At 59.5% G+C, this 20016-nt stretch overlaps 1 protein-coding gene across 1 annotated transcript in view; it reads right to left on the bottom strand.

Annotated features, from left to right (window-relative positions):
* The window catches only part of LOC136566305 (receptor-type tyrosine-protein phosphatase V-like), a 47240-nt gene extending 34713 nt beyond the window's left edge, over positions 1-12527 (bottom strand). The window contains exons 1-11 of the mRNA XM_066565395.1: positions 12442-12527; positions 11396-11459; positions 8845-9111; positions 6794-7060; positions 5991-6257; positions 4079-4351; positions 3148-3408; positions 2161-2433; positions 1422-1691; positions 623-892; positions 219-491 (exon numbers count right to left, since the gene is read on the bottom strand). Coding sequence (XP_066421492.1) covers positions 219-491; positions 623-892; positions 1422-1691; positions 2161-2433; positions 3148-3408; positions 4079-4351; positions 5991-6257; positions 6794-7060; positions 8845-9111; positions 11396-11459; positions 12442-12507 — 2551 coding nt within the window. The 5' untranslated portion in view covers positions 12508-12527. The remainder of the gene's footprint in view (positions 1-218; positions 492-622; positions 893-1421; positions 1692-2160; positions 2434-3147; positions 3409-4078; positions 4352-5990; positions 6258-6793; positions 7061-8844; positions 9112-11395; positions 11460-12441) is intronic.
* Between the last annotated feature and the right edge of the window lie 7489 nt (positions 12528-20016).

Here is a 20016-nt window from a genome sequence, read left to right as displayed (position 1 = left end):
GCCAGCTTCATCAGAAACCAGGCCAGGGTGCCTTCCTTCTCCTTCTCCTTCTCCTTCTCCTTCTCCTTCTCCTTCTCCTTCTCCTTCTCCTTCTCCTTCTCCTTCTCCTTCTCCTTCTCCTTCTCCTTCTCCTTCTCCTTCTCCTTCTCCTTCTCCTCCCTCTCCCTCTCCCCAGGCACCAACACTGATGCCACCACCCATGGGTGTCAGCTGCTGACCTGTGCAGCCAGTGATGTTCTCGGGGAGGGAGCGGTAGGGCCCAGCCACTGCCCAGATCCTCACAAGGTAGCATGTCCCTGCTTCCAGCTGTGCCACAGTGACATTGGTGCTGTCCTTCCCTGCTTCCAGGTTCCTTGGCTGTGCAGAAGAGCCCTCCTGGAGCACGCTGAGCAGGTATCCATCCCTGTGGCCAGGAGCAGCCTCCCAGTGCACAGCCAGAGCCCGGGCTGTGCTGACAGGGCTGGCAGACAGGGAACGAGGAGGCAGGGGGACTGTGGGAGAGAAACAGCGTCACTGGGGCAGACCTGGGCTGGGCAGAACTAATCTAGTGTGGGAATGGAGCTGGGAGCTGGAGGACTGTGGGCATCCACACAGCGGATGGGAGCAGGGAGCTGTGCTGTACCAGTGTAGCCGATGGCAGTCTGAGAGGAGATGCGATGAGGCCCGGCCTGGGAAATGATCTCCACGCGGTACCGGGAGCCTGGCACCAGCCCCTGCAGGTCCAGCTGGGTCACTCCACGGGGCACAGACACATTCCTGATGATGGACAGGGACTCAGCCACTGAGAGCTGCACCAAGTGATCTCTGCCACCTCCGGACTCCACCCAGCTCACGTGCAGCTCCTGGGGTTCCCGGCCAGGCTGCACACTCACGTTAGCCAGGGACAGGGGATCTGGAGGGAAGCAGAGCATGGACACCCATGAGGTGGTGGAGAAGCCAGAGCAGGCACAGCCTACACCTCTTCACAGGGCTGAAAGAGAAGTGGGGGCACCGGGCCACCACATCTCCTGTTCTCCTGGGGGACATGCAAGCTGCCTGTGCATGTCCCCAGGGTGCTGCTGGCAGGCAGGTGCTGAGAGCACCCAGCTCCCAGTGGGCTGCTCTGCTCCACAGATAGGGAGCAGCAAGCCCATACAGGTCTCTATGCTTCCTTTCTCACATCCCTCTCCCACCAGTCCCTGGCTGGCCTTCAGATCACCAGTGGTCTAGGCAGAAGGTTCAACTTGACTGGGTCCTTTGGGGCCCAGCACACAGCACCTAACCTAGGACACTGTGAGACCTGCTCTGTCTTCCAGGACAGGGAGCACGCAGGTCTCACTGGAGCCCTCCCTCCACCCAGACAAGTTTGTGCCATTGCTAGTCTTGCAGGCAGTGCCAGGATGTCCCATCCCTGCAGGAGACTGGGAATATTTCTGACTTACATGTCCACTCAGTGGCAAAGTGTGACGAGGATCTGTATGGGCCAGCGAGGACAGTCACCTTCAGGAAGTACTGAGTGCCAGGAGACAGCCCCAGGAATGTGAAGTTGTGGGTGTTTGGCCCCACTGAGGTGTTCCTCTGTGCTGTATGGCTCTTGCTGTAGAGCTGGAGGTGGAACTGGTCCACATCACCAGCAGCCTTGTCCCAGAAGGCCGAGAGCCCCATTGGGCGCCGGGTGTTGGTCAGCGTCACACCAGATGGAGCCAGGGGGTCTGAGAGAGAGGAGACAGCCAGGCAGTGAGAGGGGACAGCCAGGCAGTGAGAGGGGACAGCCAGGCAGTGAGAGGGGACAGCCAGGCAGTGAGAGGAGGCTGTGCTGTGCTGTGGGGCTGTCCTGGGCACCCTGCCCTGTCTGTGCCTGCTGGGGTTAGGTCAGGAGTCAGCACAGCAAACCCAGAGCAGCCAGAGCCCCTGCTCCACAGCAGACATGGGAGCAGGTCCCCACCTTCCCCTGGGTGACATTTGGGAGTTTTCTGTTCAGTGATGGGTTCCTCCTGCACTGCAGACCCTTCTACTTCCAACATGGCTGAATGTGGCTCCAGCTGACTGCCCATTCTGTCTGTCTATGCACCCCTGTCTCTGATTCCCACTTCCCCACACATGGGCCACTCTGACATTCTGCTCTCAGGGGCAGGGGAGGTTGTGACCTGCAGCAGGGTGAGGTAGCACTGTCACACTCACATGTCCAGTCAGTGGCTGATCTCACAGGGGATCTGTAAGGCCCAGCCACAGCAGCCATCTCCAGCGTGTACTGCCGCCCAGGGACCAGGTTCTCCAAGGTGACATTGGTCCAGTCACTCCCCACAGTCACATTCCTGACCTGCTCCTGGGACTTGGTTTCCCAGAGGGTCCCTGTGTAGCCAGTGCTGCCAGAGGATGCTGCTCTCCAGGAGGCTTGCAGAGAGGTGCTGTGGCCCCCATTGCTGAGGGTCAGCTGCTCTGGGGACAAAGGGTCTAGAAAAGGAAAGGTCTAGAATCACCTGGCAGAAGTGCAGCTCCAAATGTGCTGGGGCAGGAATCCCTTCCCTGGATAAACCTGCACCCAGGTGCTTGGAGCACCCCTGCTGACACCCACACACCAGTCTGGCAGGGACTGGGCCAGCACAGCTCAAACTGGCAGAGAAAAAAATGTTCTGGTGCTGGAGGAGGTGGTGGTGGAGGGGGTGGCTGAAGGCAGCGTTAGCCTGAGCAGTGATGGCTGAGGAGAAGGGCACTGGGCTGCCCCTTGTGCCTGGTGACTGGGAAACAGCAGGGTCACACACATCTGCAGCACCTCTGCCTCCTGCTGAGCCTTTTGCCCAGTTACTGGATTCAGCTGTGGAAGATGTGTGCTGTCAGTGCCCTGAGGTGTGACATCAGGGGAAGGGATTCTTCTATATTTCCTAGTATTAAAAACTAAACGATCAATCAACATCATTCCACAATCACCCTAAAACAAATACAGAACTAATCCTAAAACCAACCTTTTCCTTTTCTTCCCCCACCCCCCAAAAAAAAAACCCAAACAAAAATATAAATCATGATCACAAATCATCAATTAATAATCCGGTAAACTTCAACGTTCTTGTAGCTTATAAAAAGCATGACACTGAAGATGTCAAGACGGCTGCCACACACCCCCAAGGACAAAAGACTTTTAGTCCTACCATCAGGGGCTGTGGCACTCACATGTCCAGTTGGAGATGCACTGAGGTGAGGATGTGTAGGGACCAGCCACAGTGCTGACCTCAAAGGTGTACAGGGTCCCAGGGTGCAGGCCCTCGTAGGTGAAGCTGGTGACCCCCCTGGGCAAGGAGCTGTTCTTCACAGGGTGCTCTGCAAGGCTGAGGACCAGCAGGTAACCCTCCCCTGAGGCCTCCTCCCAGCTGGCCAGCAGGCTGTGGGGGCTGCCCTGGCTGGACAGGCTCACAGCAGAGGGTGCTCGTGGTTCTGCAAGGGAAAAGGACAGCATGACACAGGGCAGTGCATCAGGCATGGCTTTCACAAGATATTTTCTGCTTTTCAAGTTGCTCTAGGGGACCCTAGAGGAGGGGGGTTGGACTAGATGATCTCCAGAGGTCCCTTCCAACCCTAACAGTTCTGTGATTCTGTGGCACTGCAGTTGTCTCCATCCCACACAGGGGCAGAAGGGGCTGCAGGGAGAGCTCTTAGTGCGCCCAGCACCATGGGTTGGGTGGGCACCTCCCCACAATTGTCCCTCCCCAGAGTGGCAGATCTGGGGCAGCACCAGCTGTGGCTCCACAGGTCACCCAGGGGAGTGAGCACAGGGAGATGCCCCCTCAGGGGAGCTGGTGGTGCTTCCCTGCCCACCCATGCAGCTGTGCTGAGGGGAAGGCAGGAGCTGCCTGCAACCTGCCCAGCAGAGTCCAGAAGGCACAAAGCAGGATCTGATCTTGCTCTGTGCCTGGCACAAGCCTGCCCAGGAGCTCTGAGCCCACCCTCACCAGGAGCTCTGGGGAGGCAGAATTTCCTGCTCTGACCCACAACCTACTCTTGAGACCAGGTGTCCCAGGTGCCCTGTCCCTGTGCCTGCCTCACCCCCAGCCCCCTCCAGGCAGCAGGAACAGCCCCAAGGGCCACACATGGGCTTTCTGCTCACCTGTCCAGGCTGCTGAGCTCTGTGCTGATGCCCTGTAGGGCCCTGCCACCGCCACCACCTGCACAGAGTACTGCTGGCCAGGGCTCAGCCCGTGGAAGGTGACGTGGTCGTTGTCCCCACCCACGGAGATGTTCCTGGTTGGAGCACTGTCCTGTCCCTCCTGCAGGGTCACCAGGTAGAAGTCCCTGTGTCCCCCTGGGACACTCCAGCGAGCCTCTAAGGAGTTCTGCTCCTCTGCACTGCTCAGGGTCACATTGTTTGGACTCAAGGGGTCTGGAAGGGAATAGGATTGTGTGAGTCAGGGTTATGGGGTACTCTGTACCCCTTTACACTGCTGAGCCTCATTCCTGCAGAGTTACGTCCAGCCTTAGACATCCTTTTGGACTGAGCCATCTGCACTCCCCAGCACAAGCATTCCTGGACTAACAGAGTCCAGACAAAGCTGGCAGCCTTGCTGGGAAATTCCTGAAAGTCTCCTTGCACTCCATTCACATCCCACCATGAGCTTGCTGATATTCCCAGGAACTGGCCTGGACCAAACTCCTGGCCAGATGCCCCTGGCTCGTGTGTCTGCCATGGGGGAATTCTGTTCAGTGGAGCAGGTCAGAGCTGCAGACAGCAACAGCAGGGATCAGCCTCACTCCAGAGCAGAAAGAAACCAGCTGGAGCTCTGGAGGCCTTCCAGAATCCCATCTGCACGGAGCAGGGAGCAGGCTCCAGCTTCCCAGGCTGGCAGGTGGAGCAGGAGGAGCTGGAGATTTGACACTGGTGGCACCCAGCTCCTCCCAGCATACACACGAGCAGTGTTTGGCCAGTGCCAGGACAAGTCACTGGCCACAGCAGCTCTGAGTCTGCTCTGGCACCTCCATCCTGTGAGGGCCAACACTGCCTTGGTGTTCAGTGTGAATCTGCTCTGCCCTCTTCATTGCCCTCCTGGTTTTCCTGGAAACATCTGGGAGAGCCAGTTCAGGACTGGAATTTTTTACTGGGCTATGGATGTGGTGTCACCAGCAAAGTTCCCTTTTTCAGGGCCCTCATCAGGCTGAGGCCAGAGCAGAGAGGCTGGGGGAAGGTGCAATAGTGGGTTCTGGGAGGGCTGCCCTCACTGTTTTGACCTGCCAGAGGCTCCTGGATTCCTTGGCTGTATTTGCACAGCACCCATCGTGTTGGGAACATCCACCAGGATGAAATTATCAAGTGATACCACAACATATCCCTGGCAACAATCAAAGAGCACCAAAAATGCATTTCATAGAGCCACAGAACTGTGGAATGGTTTGGATTGGAAAGGACCTTGAAGCTCATTCATTCCCCCTTCCACTATCCCAGCTCTCCAGCCCTGTCCAGCCTGGCCTTGGACACTCCCAAGGATGGAGCAGCCACAGCTGCTCTGGGAAACCTGTGCCAGGGCCTCAGCACCCTAAGAATTTCTTCCTAATATCTAATTTAAATTTCTCCTATTTTAGTTTAAAACCATTCTCCCCTTGTCCTATCACTGTCTGCCCATGTAAAAAGTCTTTCTTGTTCTTGCATAAGCCCCTCCCAGAGGCCTCCAGCTCAAACCAGCTCAGCTGCTGCCCCTTTGCTCCATTTTTTCTGCTGCCCTTGTACAGCCATGAGAGCCAAGTTCCAGCAGCACTGAACACCAGTGGGACCTGCTGTCCTTCCATCCTCCTCCTAGGGCAGAGCCCACAGGCTGCTCCCACTGCATCTCAGGGAGAAGCAGGCCAGCACAGGGGATCCACCTGCTGAAGGGATTCACTGGCCCCACCACAGCAGTGCCCCAGAGCTGGGGCCTGGAGCAACTTTTGGCCAGGTCCAAGCAAAATCACCCCGTGCACCCAAGGATTTTTGGATCCAGAGGCTGGACCAGAGTCAGGGAGAAAGCTGGGGCCACCAAGCTGATACTCACATGTCCAGGCAGTGGCATTGGGTCCCAGCGCAGTGTAGGGCCCAGCTGTGGCACTGAGCCCCAGGCAGTAGTGAGTGCCAGGGTGCAGATGCTGGAAGGTGTAGCTGCTGAGGCCCCTCCTGGCTGACAGGCTCATGCTGACCTTTTGGGTGAGGAGGTTGTGAAGCTCCAGGTGGAGCCAGGCAGCCCCTGCAGCCCCTGCCCAGGAGGCGACGAGGCTGGTGCTGGACCCTGGGCTGAGCTTCAGCTGGGTGGGGATGGAGGGAGCTGAGGGGAAGAGCAGGACACAGCAGGGTTCAGCATTGGGGCTGGTGGTCCCTGGAGCCTCCTCTCTCCCCCCCTGTGCCCACAGCTGCTCTCTGTGGCAGAGGGGTGAAGGTCTGGTAGGGGTCTACTGAGGGGTGTCTCTCCTGTGCCCCCTCCCACACAGGCTGGAGGTCCCTCCACATTGCCATGGTCTTTCAGCTGCAGGGCACAGGGGTGGCAGACTGGGAACTGCAGCACTGCCACAGCTCTCAGCAGCGAGGAGATCCAGGATCCCCAGACTGCCCCTCTCTGTTGGGAACAGGCAAATCCAAGCCCTGGGTGCTGCAATGCAGGCCCAAGTGCAAAGTTTTCCCCTTGGCCCAGGCACTCAGCTCACAGTGAGGATGTGAAACACTCCAGCCATTCCCCACCACTCACAAGCTCCCCACCCCAAGCCTGGAGACGTCCTCCCCTTGCCAGCCTGCCACACGTGCTGCATCCCTCCTGCCAAACCCTTCCTAGCACCCCTCCCTCCTTGGGCACCCATCACTCCCTACCTGTCCACTGGTGGGTGCTGGTGCTGGCCTGGCGGGGCCCAGCCAGGGTGCTGACCTTCAGGGCATACTCACTGCCCGCCTGGAGCCCTTCAAAGAGGAAGGTGGAGGTGCTGGGCAGGAGGGACACGTTCCTCACCAGGCTCTGGGAGTGGCTGTGCCACAGTGCCAGGCTGTAGCCGTCCCTCTGGCCGTGCCCGTGTGCCCAGGCTGCACGCAGAGAGGAGGAGCTGCTGCTGCTCAGAGTCAGGTTCAGGACAGGCGAGGGACCTGCATGGGACATGGACAGACAGGGCTGGCTGCTTCTGCCACAGCCTGAGCTGGCAAGCTGCTCACAGGCTGGTGCAACTTGCCTTTGCCCAGGGAGGTGCTGCCAGGCAGCTTCACAGGACCCAGTCACAGAATCCTGGAAGGGTTTGGGCTAGAAGGGACCCTAAAGCTCATCCAGTCCCACCCCCCTCATCAGCCTGTGGCCAGAGCAGAGAGGCTGGGGGAAGGTGCAATAGTGGGTTCTGGGAGGGCTGCCCTCACTGTTTTGACCTGCCAGAGGCTCCTGGATTCCTTGGCTGTATTTGCACAGCACCCATCGTGTTGGGAACATCCACCAGGATGAGGTGATCAGGTGATACCACAACATATCCCTGACAACAATCAAAGAGCACCAAAAATGCATTTCATAGAGCCACAGAACTGTGGAATGGTTTGGATTGGAAAGGACCTTGAAGCTCATTCATTCCCCCTTCCACTATCCCAGCTCTCCAGCCCTGTCCAGCCTGGCCTTGGACACTCCCAGGGATGGGGCAGCCACAGCTGCTCTGGGCATCCTGTGCAGAGACACCTAACACTAGCTCAAGATGTTCCAAGCCCTGTCCAGCCTGGCCCTGGGCACTTCCAGGGATGGGGCAGCCAAAGTTTCTCTGGGCAACCTGTGCCAGATCTTCACCACCCTCACATGGAAGAATTTCTTCCTAAGATCTGATCTAAACTTCTCCTCTGCCAGTTTAAGACTCTTCCCTCTTGTCCTGCCACCATCTGCCCATGTAAAAAGCCCCTGTTTCTCCATTTTCAAATCCTCTCTAGGCACTAAAAGGCATTTCCAGGGTCACCTGGGAGCTTTCTCCTCTCCAGGCTGAACAACCCCAGCTCTCTCAGCCTGCCTCCAGAGCAGAGGGGCTCCAGCAGGGATTCCCCAAGCACAGCCCCATGACCTCCCTGAGCACTCACCAGCCTCCTATGGGCTGTGTGGGCTGCACCATCCCCTTGGATCAGTCCCAGCAGCTCCTCTGAATGGAGCAGGGAGGCTTGGTCAGCCCAACACATGAAGGTGAAGCCATCATCACCTGGAAGCTCACCAGCTGACAGGTCCTCTGTACCTGCTGGCCCTGTGGGTTCTGCCACCTGCCCTTCTGTGACAACCAGCTTCTGCTTCTGCCACTGCTGCCTGACACCAGCCCTTCCACTGCCCAATCTCCTCCCTCCAGCTCTACTCTCCTTTGCTAGGTTTCCCACCTTCATCTGCACTGATTTACTCAAGGATCTTCTGGAGAGGTGCAGGCAAGGGCTGCCATCCACACCTGAGCTGTAGAGCCACCAGCCCTGCCCCTTCTCCAGCCCTTGGCACAGAGCAAGCCCTGGGGGTGAGCAGTGATTGACAGAGATGTGCCAAAATTGTAGAGCAGATGCTCCTTCCTTGTAGCTATTTCTTGACTTCCAGGCATGACATTTTCCACCCCTCAGCTCTCTGTGAGCCACACCATGGGCTGGTCCATCATTACCTCCATTATTCTAGGAGGAGAAGACACAGCATGAACCCAGCCCATACAAGGTGCAGGGGCAGGACAAGGATGAGGGAATGACCCCTAAGACTCTGGGGACACAGAAAGGACCTAAATTCTTGTGAAAGTGAGGAAAAGCCCAACCTAAGACTCTGGAGACACAAAAAGGACCCTGGTTCTTGTGAAAGTGAGGAAAAGCCCAACCTCCCATGAACCAGTAGGGCTCCAAACAGCACAACAATCACTGGTAGGAGCACTGAGGTCCTGGGGAGCCCTTACTTGTCTGTGCTGTGATGGTCTGGCTGGCAGTGTCCATGCAGGCCAGCGTGGCTGTCACCTCAATCTCGTAGCGTGTGCCAGGAGTCAGCCCATGGAACCAGAAGCTGGTGGTGTTGGGTCCAGCAGAGCCATTCTGCAGCAGCATGCCTGACCCCAGGGGGGCCAGGGCAAGGAAATATCCCTTGGCACCTCCCTCTGGCTCATCCCAGGACAGGAGGAGGGAGTCTGAGCGGTCATGGTCACTCACACTGACATTCAGGAGGGTGCCTGCAGAGGCAAATCCAAAACTCTCAGCAGGGATTGGTGGTGTTGGGTGCCAGCCTGCAGGGCCAGCTCCCAGCCACCCACCCTTGCTGGGGTACACCACCACCCTGACCCCAAGGACTCTGAACAGCCTTTGGGAAACACAAGGATGTTCAGAAACCTTCATGGACTCAGGTCAAAGGAAGCTGTCAAAGAGATGCTCCTAAGCATGGAGCATCTGCTCCACTGAAGAACGACCAGGAGGCTTCAGTCACCATGGGCTTTGTCCAGAGCATCCTGGTTTAAGGCAGAGAAGTTCCTTGGCTGGGTCTAATCCACTGCTCATCACCTTGGCTGGCCTGAGCCCCTCAACAAGATGTTGGAGGCTCTGAGCCCACCATGGAGGAGCAAGACAGGGAGCAGGATGGGTGTGGCAGGGAGGTCATTGTGCTCCCTGCAACAGTCTCTGCCCCTGTGTGGGCTCTGACAGAGGAGGGGCAAAGGCTGCTTTGGGGGGATCCAGACAATGAGACACCCCCATCCTGCCCAGTTCAGAGGTGACATGAGAGGACTGGGACACTGCATGCATGGAGGAAATGTGGGACCAGAGAGGCCCCAGCCACTGCTGAGGTGTGTCCCTGCACTGGCTGTGCTGCAGCAGCGAGGACAGGGCCTGTGGCATCCCAATGGAGTGTCTGGGGACAGGGAAGTGGCATTCAGGGCTTGGCCTAATTGATGGGTCAGTGGCTGAAACTGCTATTGAATTCCTGCCCTTAGAGCTGCTCGGGAGTCACCCACACAACAGGAGGCAAGCAGAGCCTGTCTGTCAGGCCCAAGCTGGTGGTGTGACCAGGGCAGGGTCATCTCTGCCTCACAATGTCTCCAGCAGATTGTTACACACCCCCATCCTCAGCCTTGCTGTCAGTCATGGAACCATTTAGATTGGAAAAGCCCTTTAAGATCATTGAGTCCAACTGCTCCCCCAGCACTGCCAAGTCCAGCACTAACCCAAGTCCCCAGGTGCCACATCCATGAGCTTTCTATGGCACACAGCCTTTGGAAAATGCCAGAACAGCTCTAGTGCTAGTAACACATTTGTGAAATAATTAGCACTTCAAATTTATGGTGTGCAACGTGTTATGACAGGCTTACATAGGGTCTGGCACAGTGAGCCAGCACAAACCAAGCACAATGACTGCCCCAGAGGGCTGCCATGGGGCACCTTTACACAGCCAGGGAGGAGCAGTGTGGGCTGAGCCCGGGACAGGGACACCATTGGCACTGCTCAGGAGCTCTGTGTGTGTGTCTTCCCTAGAGCTGGACTTTCAGAACTATGTGCAACTTCTGTTCCATGCAATGCTGTGGTTTGGAGCCTGCTGGTGAGGGCAAAAGGACCAGACAACATCAGATGGACATGAAAAGGAGCATGTAGTGCCCCACAGGGCCATCCCTGAGAAGTTCAAATGTGTATTTAGGATCAGCCAGCTCAGGAAGGGTAACATTGGCTAACTAAATGTAGCTGGGTGCCATGGGTGAGGTGTCTACACCTGGGCCAGCTGCCCTGGGCCACCCTTGCTGTCAGCAGACACCCAGAGCACCAGGCAGAGCTGACCTGAAGGCAACTCACAGCTCACTGTCCTGCCTGGTGTCAGGCAGGGATGGTTTGTTACTGCAAGCTCTTTCTTATCTCCTGAAGGTGTGAGCTCTCAGCCCATGTTTCTCTGCTTCTCTTGAGTTTCCAGCAGCTTCCTCACCTGCCTCCCTCTGTCACCCTCCTCACATCTGCAGCACAAATGTACCTAAAATGGGCCAGATGCCTGTGATGACCCCAGCACTGCTCATGTTCCCACTAACCACACCACACACAGCACATCCACATCCACCTCATGCCCTTACAGGTGCCTGTGGATCATCCAGGTGATTTCTCACTGGCACAGACTGATGCCATGCGGGCACTGTGCTGGCTCCAGGCCTACAGCAGCTCTGGGGCTGCCTTACAGATTCTGATCCAGCTCCAGGGCTCTGAGCAGGGCACCTATGGCTGTGCTGCCACTGAGCCCAGCTGGTGCTCTGTGGAAGCAGAGAGCTCTGGAGCCTTGTGCCCCCATCTAGTCGGTTGCTGGAGAAGGATGGGACTGACTCTCCCCCTTCCCTGGGCATGTAGTCAGCCTAAAGCAGAATATTTACAAAGCCACTCTTAACTCCAAGAGTCCTGGTCCAGCACATCTCATCTCACCCCTCCAGGCACGAGACCATCCTGCCCTCCTCCTGCCCTCCTCAGCCTGGGAACCTCCTTGCTGTGACTCACCTCTTTCACCACGTGCATCCTGGCCCTCCAGCGCTGCCTGTGCTGTGTGGTTGCATCCCTTGCCCTGGGGGATTGAAAGTGTCAAGTGAGAGAGGAGCAGGATGAGACCAGCACCCGGGAGAGGTGCCCTGTGCCAGGCACAGCTCCCACCCTGACATGCCATCTGTGGGCTCTGACCCCTTTTCCTAAGAGAGCCTGGGTCACTTCTCAGACCTCCCTTAGCCAAGGCAAAGAGACAGATTTGGCAGATGCAGCCTGTGGGCTGCCCTGGCCTTTTGCACAGGTCCTGGGGCTGCAGACAACACAGGCCATGCCCACAGGGAAAGGCCACCAAACCATCCAGGGCACAGGAGAATATCTGGAGAGAGAGGGAGGGATTGAGCTCTGCACAGGGCCTGGCAATCTCAGTCCCTCCACAGGCACACCTCCTTCCCACCACCAAGGGAAGGGAGGGACCGCAGACCTCAGTCCAGCTGCCACCCCACCGGGCAGAACAGAATCCCCGGAGCCCCTGGCACCCTCCCGGCAGCGGCGACACCGGCGTGTGTTCTCTCACAGCCTGCTCCCAGCAGGGTGTGCCCGGCTTTGGACTGGCGTCAGTTCCCCCCACGTTAAAGGAAATGTCTCCTGCCCACTCCCTGTCCTGCAACAAGCCACAGCAGAACCATCATTTTCCTGGCGTTCTTTTCCCTCGGCTCTGCGGGCAGACTCGTGTCGGCTCCCCGCCGATCGCGGCGCTTTTGGCAGAGGAGAGCGAAGCGGCTGGGGACCCTGGGAACAGCAGCCGGGCCAGTGGCGGGCGAGGAGCCGCGCAGCCACGGCAACGGGGACACGCCGCGCTCGCAGGCAGCGGGCCCGGAGCACCGGGGGCGAGGGGCAGCGGGGGAAGCGCCGCTCGGGATGGCGAAGCCGCTGATGTGGCGCAGCTGCACGGCCAGGGAGAGGCACCCGCAGCCCCGAGCCGCTCGCCCGGGCAGCCCCTGCGGCAGCGAGCTGGCAGCCGAGAGCTGAGAAGCCAAAGCGGGGCTGGGGAGCCGAGCGCTTACCTGTGCCAGGGTCCCTGGGAGCCGCGGCACGCACAGCACCAGCAGCGGCAGCAGCAGCGACCTCATGGGGACCTGGTGGCAGCAGATCAGAGGGATGACAAAGTTGGGCTGGAGGGGCAGTTTCTCAGCAGCGGCTGTCCCCAGCCAGCCCCGTGTCCCACGGCAGCCAGGAGCCGTGTCCCCGCATGCTTTCCGAGCGCGGGTGACAAGGTGACATCAGTGGGGACCGGCCAGCCCGTGGCACCTCGGCCGGGCCCGCTGGCCCTGGGCGGGGGCAGAGCTCGCCTCCAGCCTGGGAGAAGCCCAGCGGGGGCGGCCGCCTCTCGCCGGGCGCATTTGCTGTTGTCGCCGCAGGTCCGTGTCCTCTGCGGTGACTCCGCAGCTGGCCCGGGGAGAGCGGATCAGAGGGATCTGCGGGCTGCGGGCAGAGCTGCCGGCCCGGGGGGAGGCTCTGCTGGCCGGGCTCTCGGGGGACCTCGCTGCGGCGGGGATCGGCCGGGCTGGAGCCCGCTCTGGCATCAGCGGCAGCTCCGGGAGCCGGGGCGGGAGGGGCGGGAGGAGCAGGAGGGGAGGAGACGGGACGGGACTGACGGCGGCTCCAGGCTGGGAGGGCGCGCCCGAGCCGAGCCAAGCCCAGAGCAGGGAGGGAGGGAGGGGGCAGCGGTGGGCTGGGGTGCTCCAGGGAGCCGCGGGTGTGGAGTGGGAAGTGCTGTGCACTCTCTTCTCCCTCTGTGCCGCACCTTCAGGCACCCTTCAGCTCGGCGTGCTCTCATTGCTGTGCAGGTGCGGCTGGGAGGGGGTTTGGGCACGCCGAGGGCAGGGATGGGGGTGTTTCTGTGCCGTGCCCGTGGGCCGCGGGCTGCGGCGGGGGCAGTGCACACTCTGAGAGGCTCCTGCCGTGGCATCTCACGGGCACAGAGGTGCCCAAAGCACGCTTTGCCCATCTTGAGGGGGGGCTGAAGCGGGCTGTGCCCGGGTGGGAGGGCGCTGTCCTTCGGGGGGCTGCCCCGGGGAGCAGGCTGTGCCCCGCGCTGCGGGCAGGGCGGTGCTCCGCGGTGTCTGTGCAATGCGCGGCACAGTGCCAGCTCCCATTCAGAGCAGAGATGCCATTGGCTTCACATCAGCGCTGGGGATCTGGGACAGTGCTGGAAGGGGCTCAGTGATGCATCAGTCCGGAAGCCAGCACAGCCTTTGTGGCCGTGGGAGTCTATCCCAGTGGCCAGCACGGCCACCTATGGGAGCTATTCAAGTTCTGCTCGTTACTGTAAGCCACCGAGCTGTCACAGTAGACACATCCCCCACCTGTCTTCTAGAACACCGGATTCCTTCGACAAAAAACTCAGAAGTTTGTTAGGTGGGACCTGTGACAGACAGAACAACCCCCAGTATCTGGACAAGCTCACGAGAATGCTCCAGCTCTTGCATGCAATTAAGAGGAGAGGGGGACACAGAGGACCTGGTCCAGGATGCATCTCCAACCCCAGGTCCATACCCCATCCCTTCTGACAACTCCCAGGGTGATGGAGCCAGCTGGAAAAGGGGACAGGGAACATGAATCCCCCTCCCTTGGCATGGGCAACAGTTAATTTCCCAGGTCCCAGCCAAATGGGACTAGTGCCAGGAGTCCGGGTCCGTGGTCACAGTCACGTCTCTGCAGAGGTCCCTGCCTGGACTGGGCTGAGGATAAAGGAGCCCTGGCCCTGCAGCTCAGCCCAGCAGTGAGGGCCTGTTTGTCACTTCTGTCTAGGACTCAGATGTTCCCCCAGCAGAAAGGTACAGCTCTACCATCAGAGCCTCTCCATGTCACTGTCTCCAGACCCCCTCCCCTGCACCCTGAACACAGAGATCAGGGTGGGAGCAGAAGGCAATGCCTTGACTCCAGCACAGGCAAGATTTTTAACCTTTAATGCCCACAGCTCCAAGGAATGAATGCCAAAAATGCCTTGGGTGCATCTGCTCAAGTGATGGATGGCCAGGGTAACAGGTGTGGCTCTTACAGATCTCCTGATAAGCATTTGGGACTGAGATCCACCAGCACCTGGGGTGATGAGGCTGATCCATCAACCAGTGCCACAGCCAGCTCTGGGGATACTCATCCCTGCTGCTGGGCACCAGCTTGATGGGCAGCTGCCCACTCCCCATTTAGTGCAAGGTGAGTGCTCACAGGGACTGGGGTGAGCTCCTCCAGCCCCTGAGATGGAGCACCTCCCCAGAAATGAGACAGGGGGGGATCTGAGCCTGATTGCTGCCGTCTCCAGTGGGCTGGGGACTGTTTTTAAAGGCCCCTTTCCAGAGCTGGGCAGCTGCAGCCGGCTGGGAGGAGGCTGGAGCTCCTCACTGCAGGCAGGGTTTGCCAGGGGGCCCAGGCAGGATCAGGGAGGTTACAGCTGGCTGCTCCCCAAACACGTTTGCAACGGATGTCCCCTGACAGTCCATTGTGGGGTGCAGGCTGCCAGCACAGGTGACCACACTGTGGATGGGGAGCATGGGGTTGTTTGCTGCCATGAGCAGCCTGGAGGGTCACCTGGAGGGTGGCTGGGATAGAGGCAGAGCGAGCAGGGCTGGTGTCCCTGGAGAGTGGCAGGTGATGGAAGAGCTGAGTTCAAGGAGCCCCTGGCTGATGAAGCAGGGGATGGAGGTGAAGATGGAGGGCTTTGCTGGACTAAGAATTATGATCCAGGGACATGGGACAGGAGGCACCCTGGATTTTGAAGGAAAATCCTGGAAAAAGACATTGCATGCCCCAGTGTCAAAGGCAGTGTCCCCTGCAGTAGTGGCACAGACAGGAGGTTTCCCTAGAGTCAAGGTGGGGCTCCTGCATGTTCAAAGCATACCAAAGAGCAGTTCCAGGCCAGCAAGAGGACAAACCCAGCCACTGGGACACTCCAGCTGGGCTGTGCCTGCCTGGCCCAGCTGGAGAGAATCCAAGGCCATGCATGGTGACTGCACCTGCCTGGGCACAGCCTCAGTGCCCCTGCACCAGCCATCCCCAGCTCCAGCCACAACCTCTGCTGCTGCAGCCCTGCATGAGCCACCACTCCCCCACTGAGGCAGTTGCTCTGGACAGTGGCTTGCCCAAGGAGCAAAGGGTCTGTTCTACCTGTTCTGGTCTCTGAGCTGGGCAGCCAAGCAGGGATTTCTGGAACACAGCGTTCCCTCAGATCTTGCTGCCATACTGTGCCACTGCCCCACACCTCCCCAACCAGGAGAGGGGTAACCTCACTCGGCACAAGGATGGGCTTGGGGGATGCCTTGCTGCCCACCAGCATGGGATTGACCTCTGAGCATGGACCAGGAGACATCCCAGCAGCTTTCAGAGCCTCTGCATGTCCTGGTGGCACAGCAAGCTGTCACCCCCTGCCATGGGGACATGTGTGAATAGCAGCCCTGCTTATTTAACCTCAGGTCCCAGTGGCTGTGCTCCCTCAGCTCAGGGAGTTTGGGCTGTGGCTGCAGTGGAAACAGCCCAAAGCACTGCTGGGAGCCAAGCTGAGGCCCTGTCCCTGGCGCTGCAGGGCTCAGCAGCCTCCCCACGGGACAGAAGCTGCTCATCCTGTGCCAGCCCTGCCTTCCCCACGGCCACCTCAGTGCTACCATGCCACCTCAGGTGGGGACACAGAGACGGAGAGCCCTCCTTCAGTGGGGATGCTGGATCTCCCCTCCAGTCCCCCCTGACCATGAAGCCTTCAGCTGTGCCAAACCTAAAGACAACTGCAGAACTTTCTCCACCCAGCAGCTGGAACCAGGCCTGGAAACTCAGGGGCTGCCGAGTCATCACATTTTCCGCGAAGCAGCGAACGAAAGAACGAACAAACGCTACCGCAAGGAGCAGGGGGATGGGGACGCCCCGCAGCCTGGAGGGATGGGGACACCCTGCAGCCTGGGGGGACAGGGACACCCTGCAGCCTGGGGGACGGGGACACCCCCTGCCCGGGGGTATGGGGCTGGCCCTCTGCCTGGGATGGCTGCAGGGCTCCCAGGATGGCTGCAGGATTCCCGAGATGGCTCCAGAGCTCCCGGATGGCTCCAGAGCTCCTGGATGGCTGCAGGATTCCCGGGATGGCTGCAGGGCTCCCAGGACGGCTGCAGGGCTCCTGGGTGGCTGCAGGCTCAGCCCACCAGGGCTGGGAGGGGACAGAGGCTGTGCAGCCAAGCCACCACCTCTGGCAAGGAGGAGAGCCCCAGCATGGGACTGACTGCTCATGCCCTGTGCTCCAGGGGCATCACCCAGGAGCAGATATGGGAAAGGGGACACAGCATGCCAGTCACTGTGGTGTCAGGTCTTGCTTGAGGTGAGGGACAATAGCCACAGTGCAGAGCAAAGGCCCTGCCTGGCAAAGGCTCTGGGCTGTCCTCCCGAGCAGAACCGACCCCAGAGCAGAGCAGGGCCCACCCACATTGTGCTCCATGCACTGGCCTCCTCTCCAGGTGCCCTGGGCATGGGGCTGGCAGCATTGGGTTTGTCCCTGCTAAGGCATCTCCTGACTTGAGCATGGTCCTGCACACCTGGAGGAGTCAAGGCCTCCCTGGAAGCACCTGCTAGGGTGAGGATGGGCAGGGTGGACAGCAGGACCGAGTCACCTAGGCAGCCCAGCTCACCTAAGGGTCCCAGCTGTGTCACAGGGTCTGTGTAAGGTGACAGTAGCAGGTGATGCTCCCAAGGCTGGGCACAGGCAGAGCCTTGCAGGGCCCCTGCCAGAGGATAGCATCTGGCTGAGGACACTCCCACAGGGACTCAACCTGTCACTCAGAGGACACAGCCACGACCTGGTGCTGTGGGCAATGCTGGCACTGCACAGAGGAGACTCTACTGCTGTCTGGACATGCCCTGATGTCTCTGTGAGAGCTCTGCCATCCCTCCCTGGGCAGGATTCTGTGCATCCAACCTGGCACCCTACAACAACATATGCCCAGGGGCCCCATGATATGAGGTACTAATATACTGCCACTGGGATTGGGCTGGGAACAGCTCTGGGGCTCCTGCCCTGCCTCAGGCCAGCACCAACCCTTTGGTCCTTGTCCCTCAGTCCCTCCCAATGCCCACCAGCACTGTGAACTGCCCCAGGCCACAATTTCTCCCCTCTGATACTCTGAGGTGCTGAGTGCTGCCCAGGGCTGCAAGGGAGGAACAAGAGGAACAGGCTGCTCCCAGGGCAGAACCTGCAGAGGATGCAGGTGCCAATGGGACCTCTCGCTTTCCAAGGTTCACACGCCAAGGTTCTCCAACCCTAAACCCTAGAGCACTGGGATTCTCCTTCTCCAACCCCTGGCAAGGGTTTAATCATTCCCACATGGAGCCCTGCCAGCACCGCTGCCGCCTCCTGACCCGCTTTGATAGCTTGGAGCTCTTCCCATTTTGCAGAGGTGGGAGGGCAGGCAGGCAGTGGGGGACGTCACCCCTCTGCAGGGCAGGGCACAGCCACGCTGTCCAGGCTGGGGGACAGCAACGAGTGGCAGGAATGACTCTGTCACCATCACCTGGGTGATGCTCTTGGCTCCCCACACTGCCTGCTGCAGCCCTGGCAGCTGAGCCGGGATGCCTGCGGGTGCGAGCCAGGTGCCTCGCAGAGCTGGGAGCGCAGGGCTGCGGTGACTCAGAGCGCGCCCAAAGCCGGCAGAGCCGGGCAGACCTGCTCTGCACCCCCAGGGCGTGGGCGCCGCCCCTGGGGCTCAGCAGGCTCTGCTTCCCCTGGCCAGGCAACAGGCACTCACTGGGGAGGGCTGAGAGCAGCCTGGATAGTGCCGGTCCCAGATCTACTGCACGGTAGTGCTGGGGCAGCACCTGGCTCCAAAATCACCCACCCTGTCACCAACAGCCTGTGGAATCCTGGGGGGCTCTGCTCCCACCCTGTTCTGCAGTGCCAGCACAGGCTGGCAGCAAGGGTGCCCAATGCTACAAGGATGCCATGCACACAGAGCTGAGAAGTAGCCATAAGCAGCTCCCAGTGCCCACTCGTGCCACACATGGCGAGGGACCCGGGCACAAGACTCCCCCTGCGCAGGGACAGCCACCGAGTGCCAGGCTCTGCTCCTGGCATAGCCGTGCTCAGAGGCTGCCCATCCCCTGCCGCCCCCTCAGGGCTGTGGCACCAGGCTTGCCTGCACCCTGCCAGGGCGCAGGAGCTTCCACACTCCTTTCCCCGCTGCACACATCCTGGCTTCAACCAGGTGTCTGGGAAGAGGGAAGGGGACAAGGAATGGGACCCATAGCTCACCTGGAGGGTGTCCCTGGCGTGGTCCACGGCCTGTTCTTGCGCGCTGGCGCGTGCGGTGTCAACTTGGCACGCTCACACTCACCCGTTTACTCTGCTGGTGCACAGCCCTGACGTTCAAGTCTGGGCTGGACCGGCGGGAAGGCCCGCCTGGGCTCGCCCAGCTCTCAGCTGCAGGATGCTGGGGAGGAGGGATCAGCTGGACAGGGATGTCTCCCGTGGCCCCTTGAGGCCAAGGATCTGCACCCCAGGGGCAGGAGCTGTGTGCCAACACTGCAAGTTGGGCATAGCTCACTCCTCCCTGCACCTTGCCAGAGTTTGTCCCACGTGCTGTGGTTTCAGCCAGGTGCTGGGGATCATGGTCGTGCTGAGCATCCCCTCGAGCTGCTGCTGCAAGAGGATCTGGGAGAGCCCCAGGACAGTGATGAAGGCAGTACAGGCATCCAGCCCATGCACCAGCCCTGAGGGTGTCTGTGGGTTGGGATTGCCAAAGGCTTTGCTGCCTGGACCCCCATCAGACCAGGCACCATCCCAGAGCGAAGGCATCCCGAGCCCTCAGTCCCTCATCACGGGAGATGGGGAGGAGCTGGTGCATTGGCTTGGAGGTGCAGGGCATCCCAAGAGTTTGTCCAGAATGGCACTTATCCTCACGCTGGTGAACAGGCTGGTCCCTGGGGACAAGGGGAAGGGTCTAGCCAGGGGGTTTGGAGCAGAGCTGGGAGCAGGTCCCAAGGCGCTCCTATTCCCATCTTGGTGGATGGGCAGGAGGAGGTGCAATAGCCATGGCGCTGAGTGTGAGCACTCCTGTCTCCTCCAGTCCCAGCTGTGGGCAAGGTCTGCACCTCACAGGTCCCATATTCTTGGCAGAGGCTGGCAGGATGAGCCCAGCCTAGCCTCACATGGGAGCAGTGGGTTCCTGCAGGCTGTGCAGCCCACGGTGGAGGAGTTCTGCACCCAACCCTTGCCAGTCCCACAAAGGAGGGCCACACATTTCAGCTGCCACTCAAGGTATTCAGCCTTCCCCCAAAGGGCACCCATCCCCACCTCAGCTGGGCTAAGATTTCTGCAGACAGGGAGAGGGACAGCAACAGGAAGCCCCAGACACTGCTGCCACAATCCACAGTGAAAACCCAGCCTCCAAATTTGGAAAGCAGCTCAGTTTCCAAATATCACCATGAGCTGAAAATCCCAAGTCAAAATGAAACCAGCTTCAGCCTCCAGTTCAAAGTTTCCTGTATAAAAACAAACCTTCAGACAGCTGCATTTGCACACAAAAGGTTTTGTTTTCAGGAGGAAGGTTTCTTTTTCAGAGGAGTAAACACAAAGCCTGCCCATCTTTCATGTCACATGGTAGGAAGGAGAT

This window comes from Molothrus aeneus, chromosome 24 (assembly GCF_037042795.1).
Source record: "Molothrus aeneus isolate 106 chromosome 24, BPBGC_Maene_1.0, whole genome shotgun sequence".
NCBI classification, from domain to species: Eukaryota; Metazoa; Chordata; class Aves; order Passeriformes; family Icteridae; genus Molothrus; species Molothrus aeneus.
The sequence above is the reverse complement of the archived record's forward strand: the minus strand, read 5'-3'. Positions and strand labels throughout refer to the sequence as shown.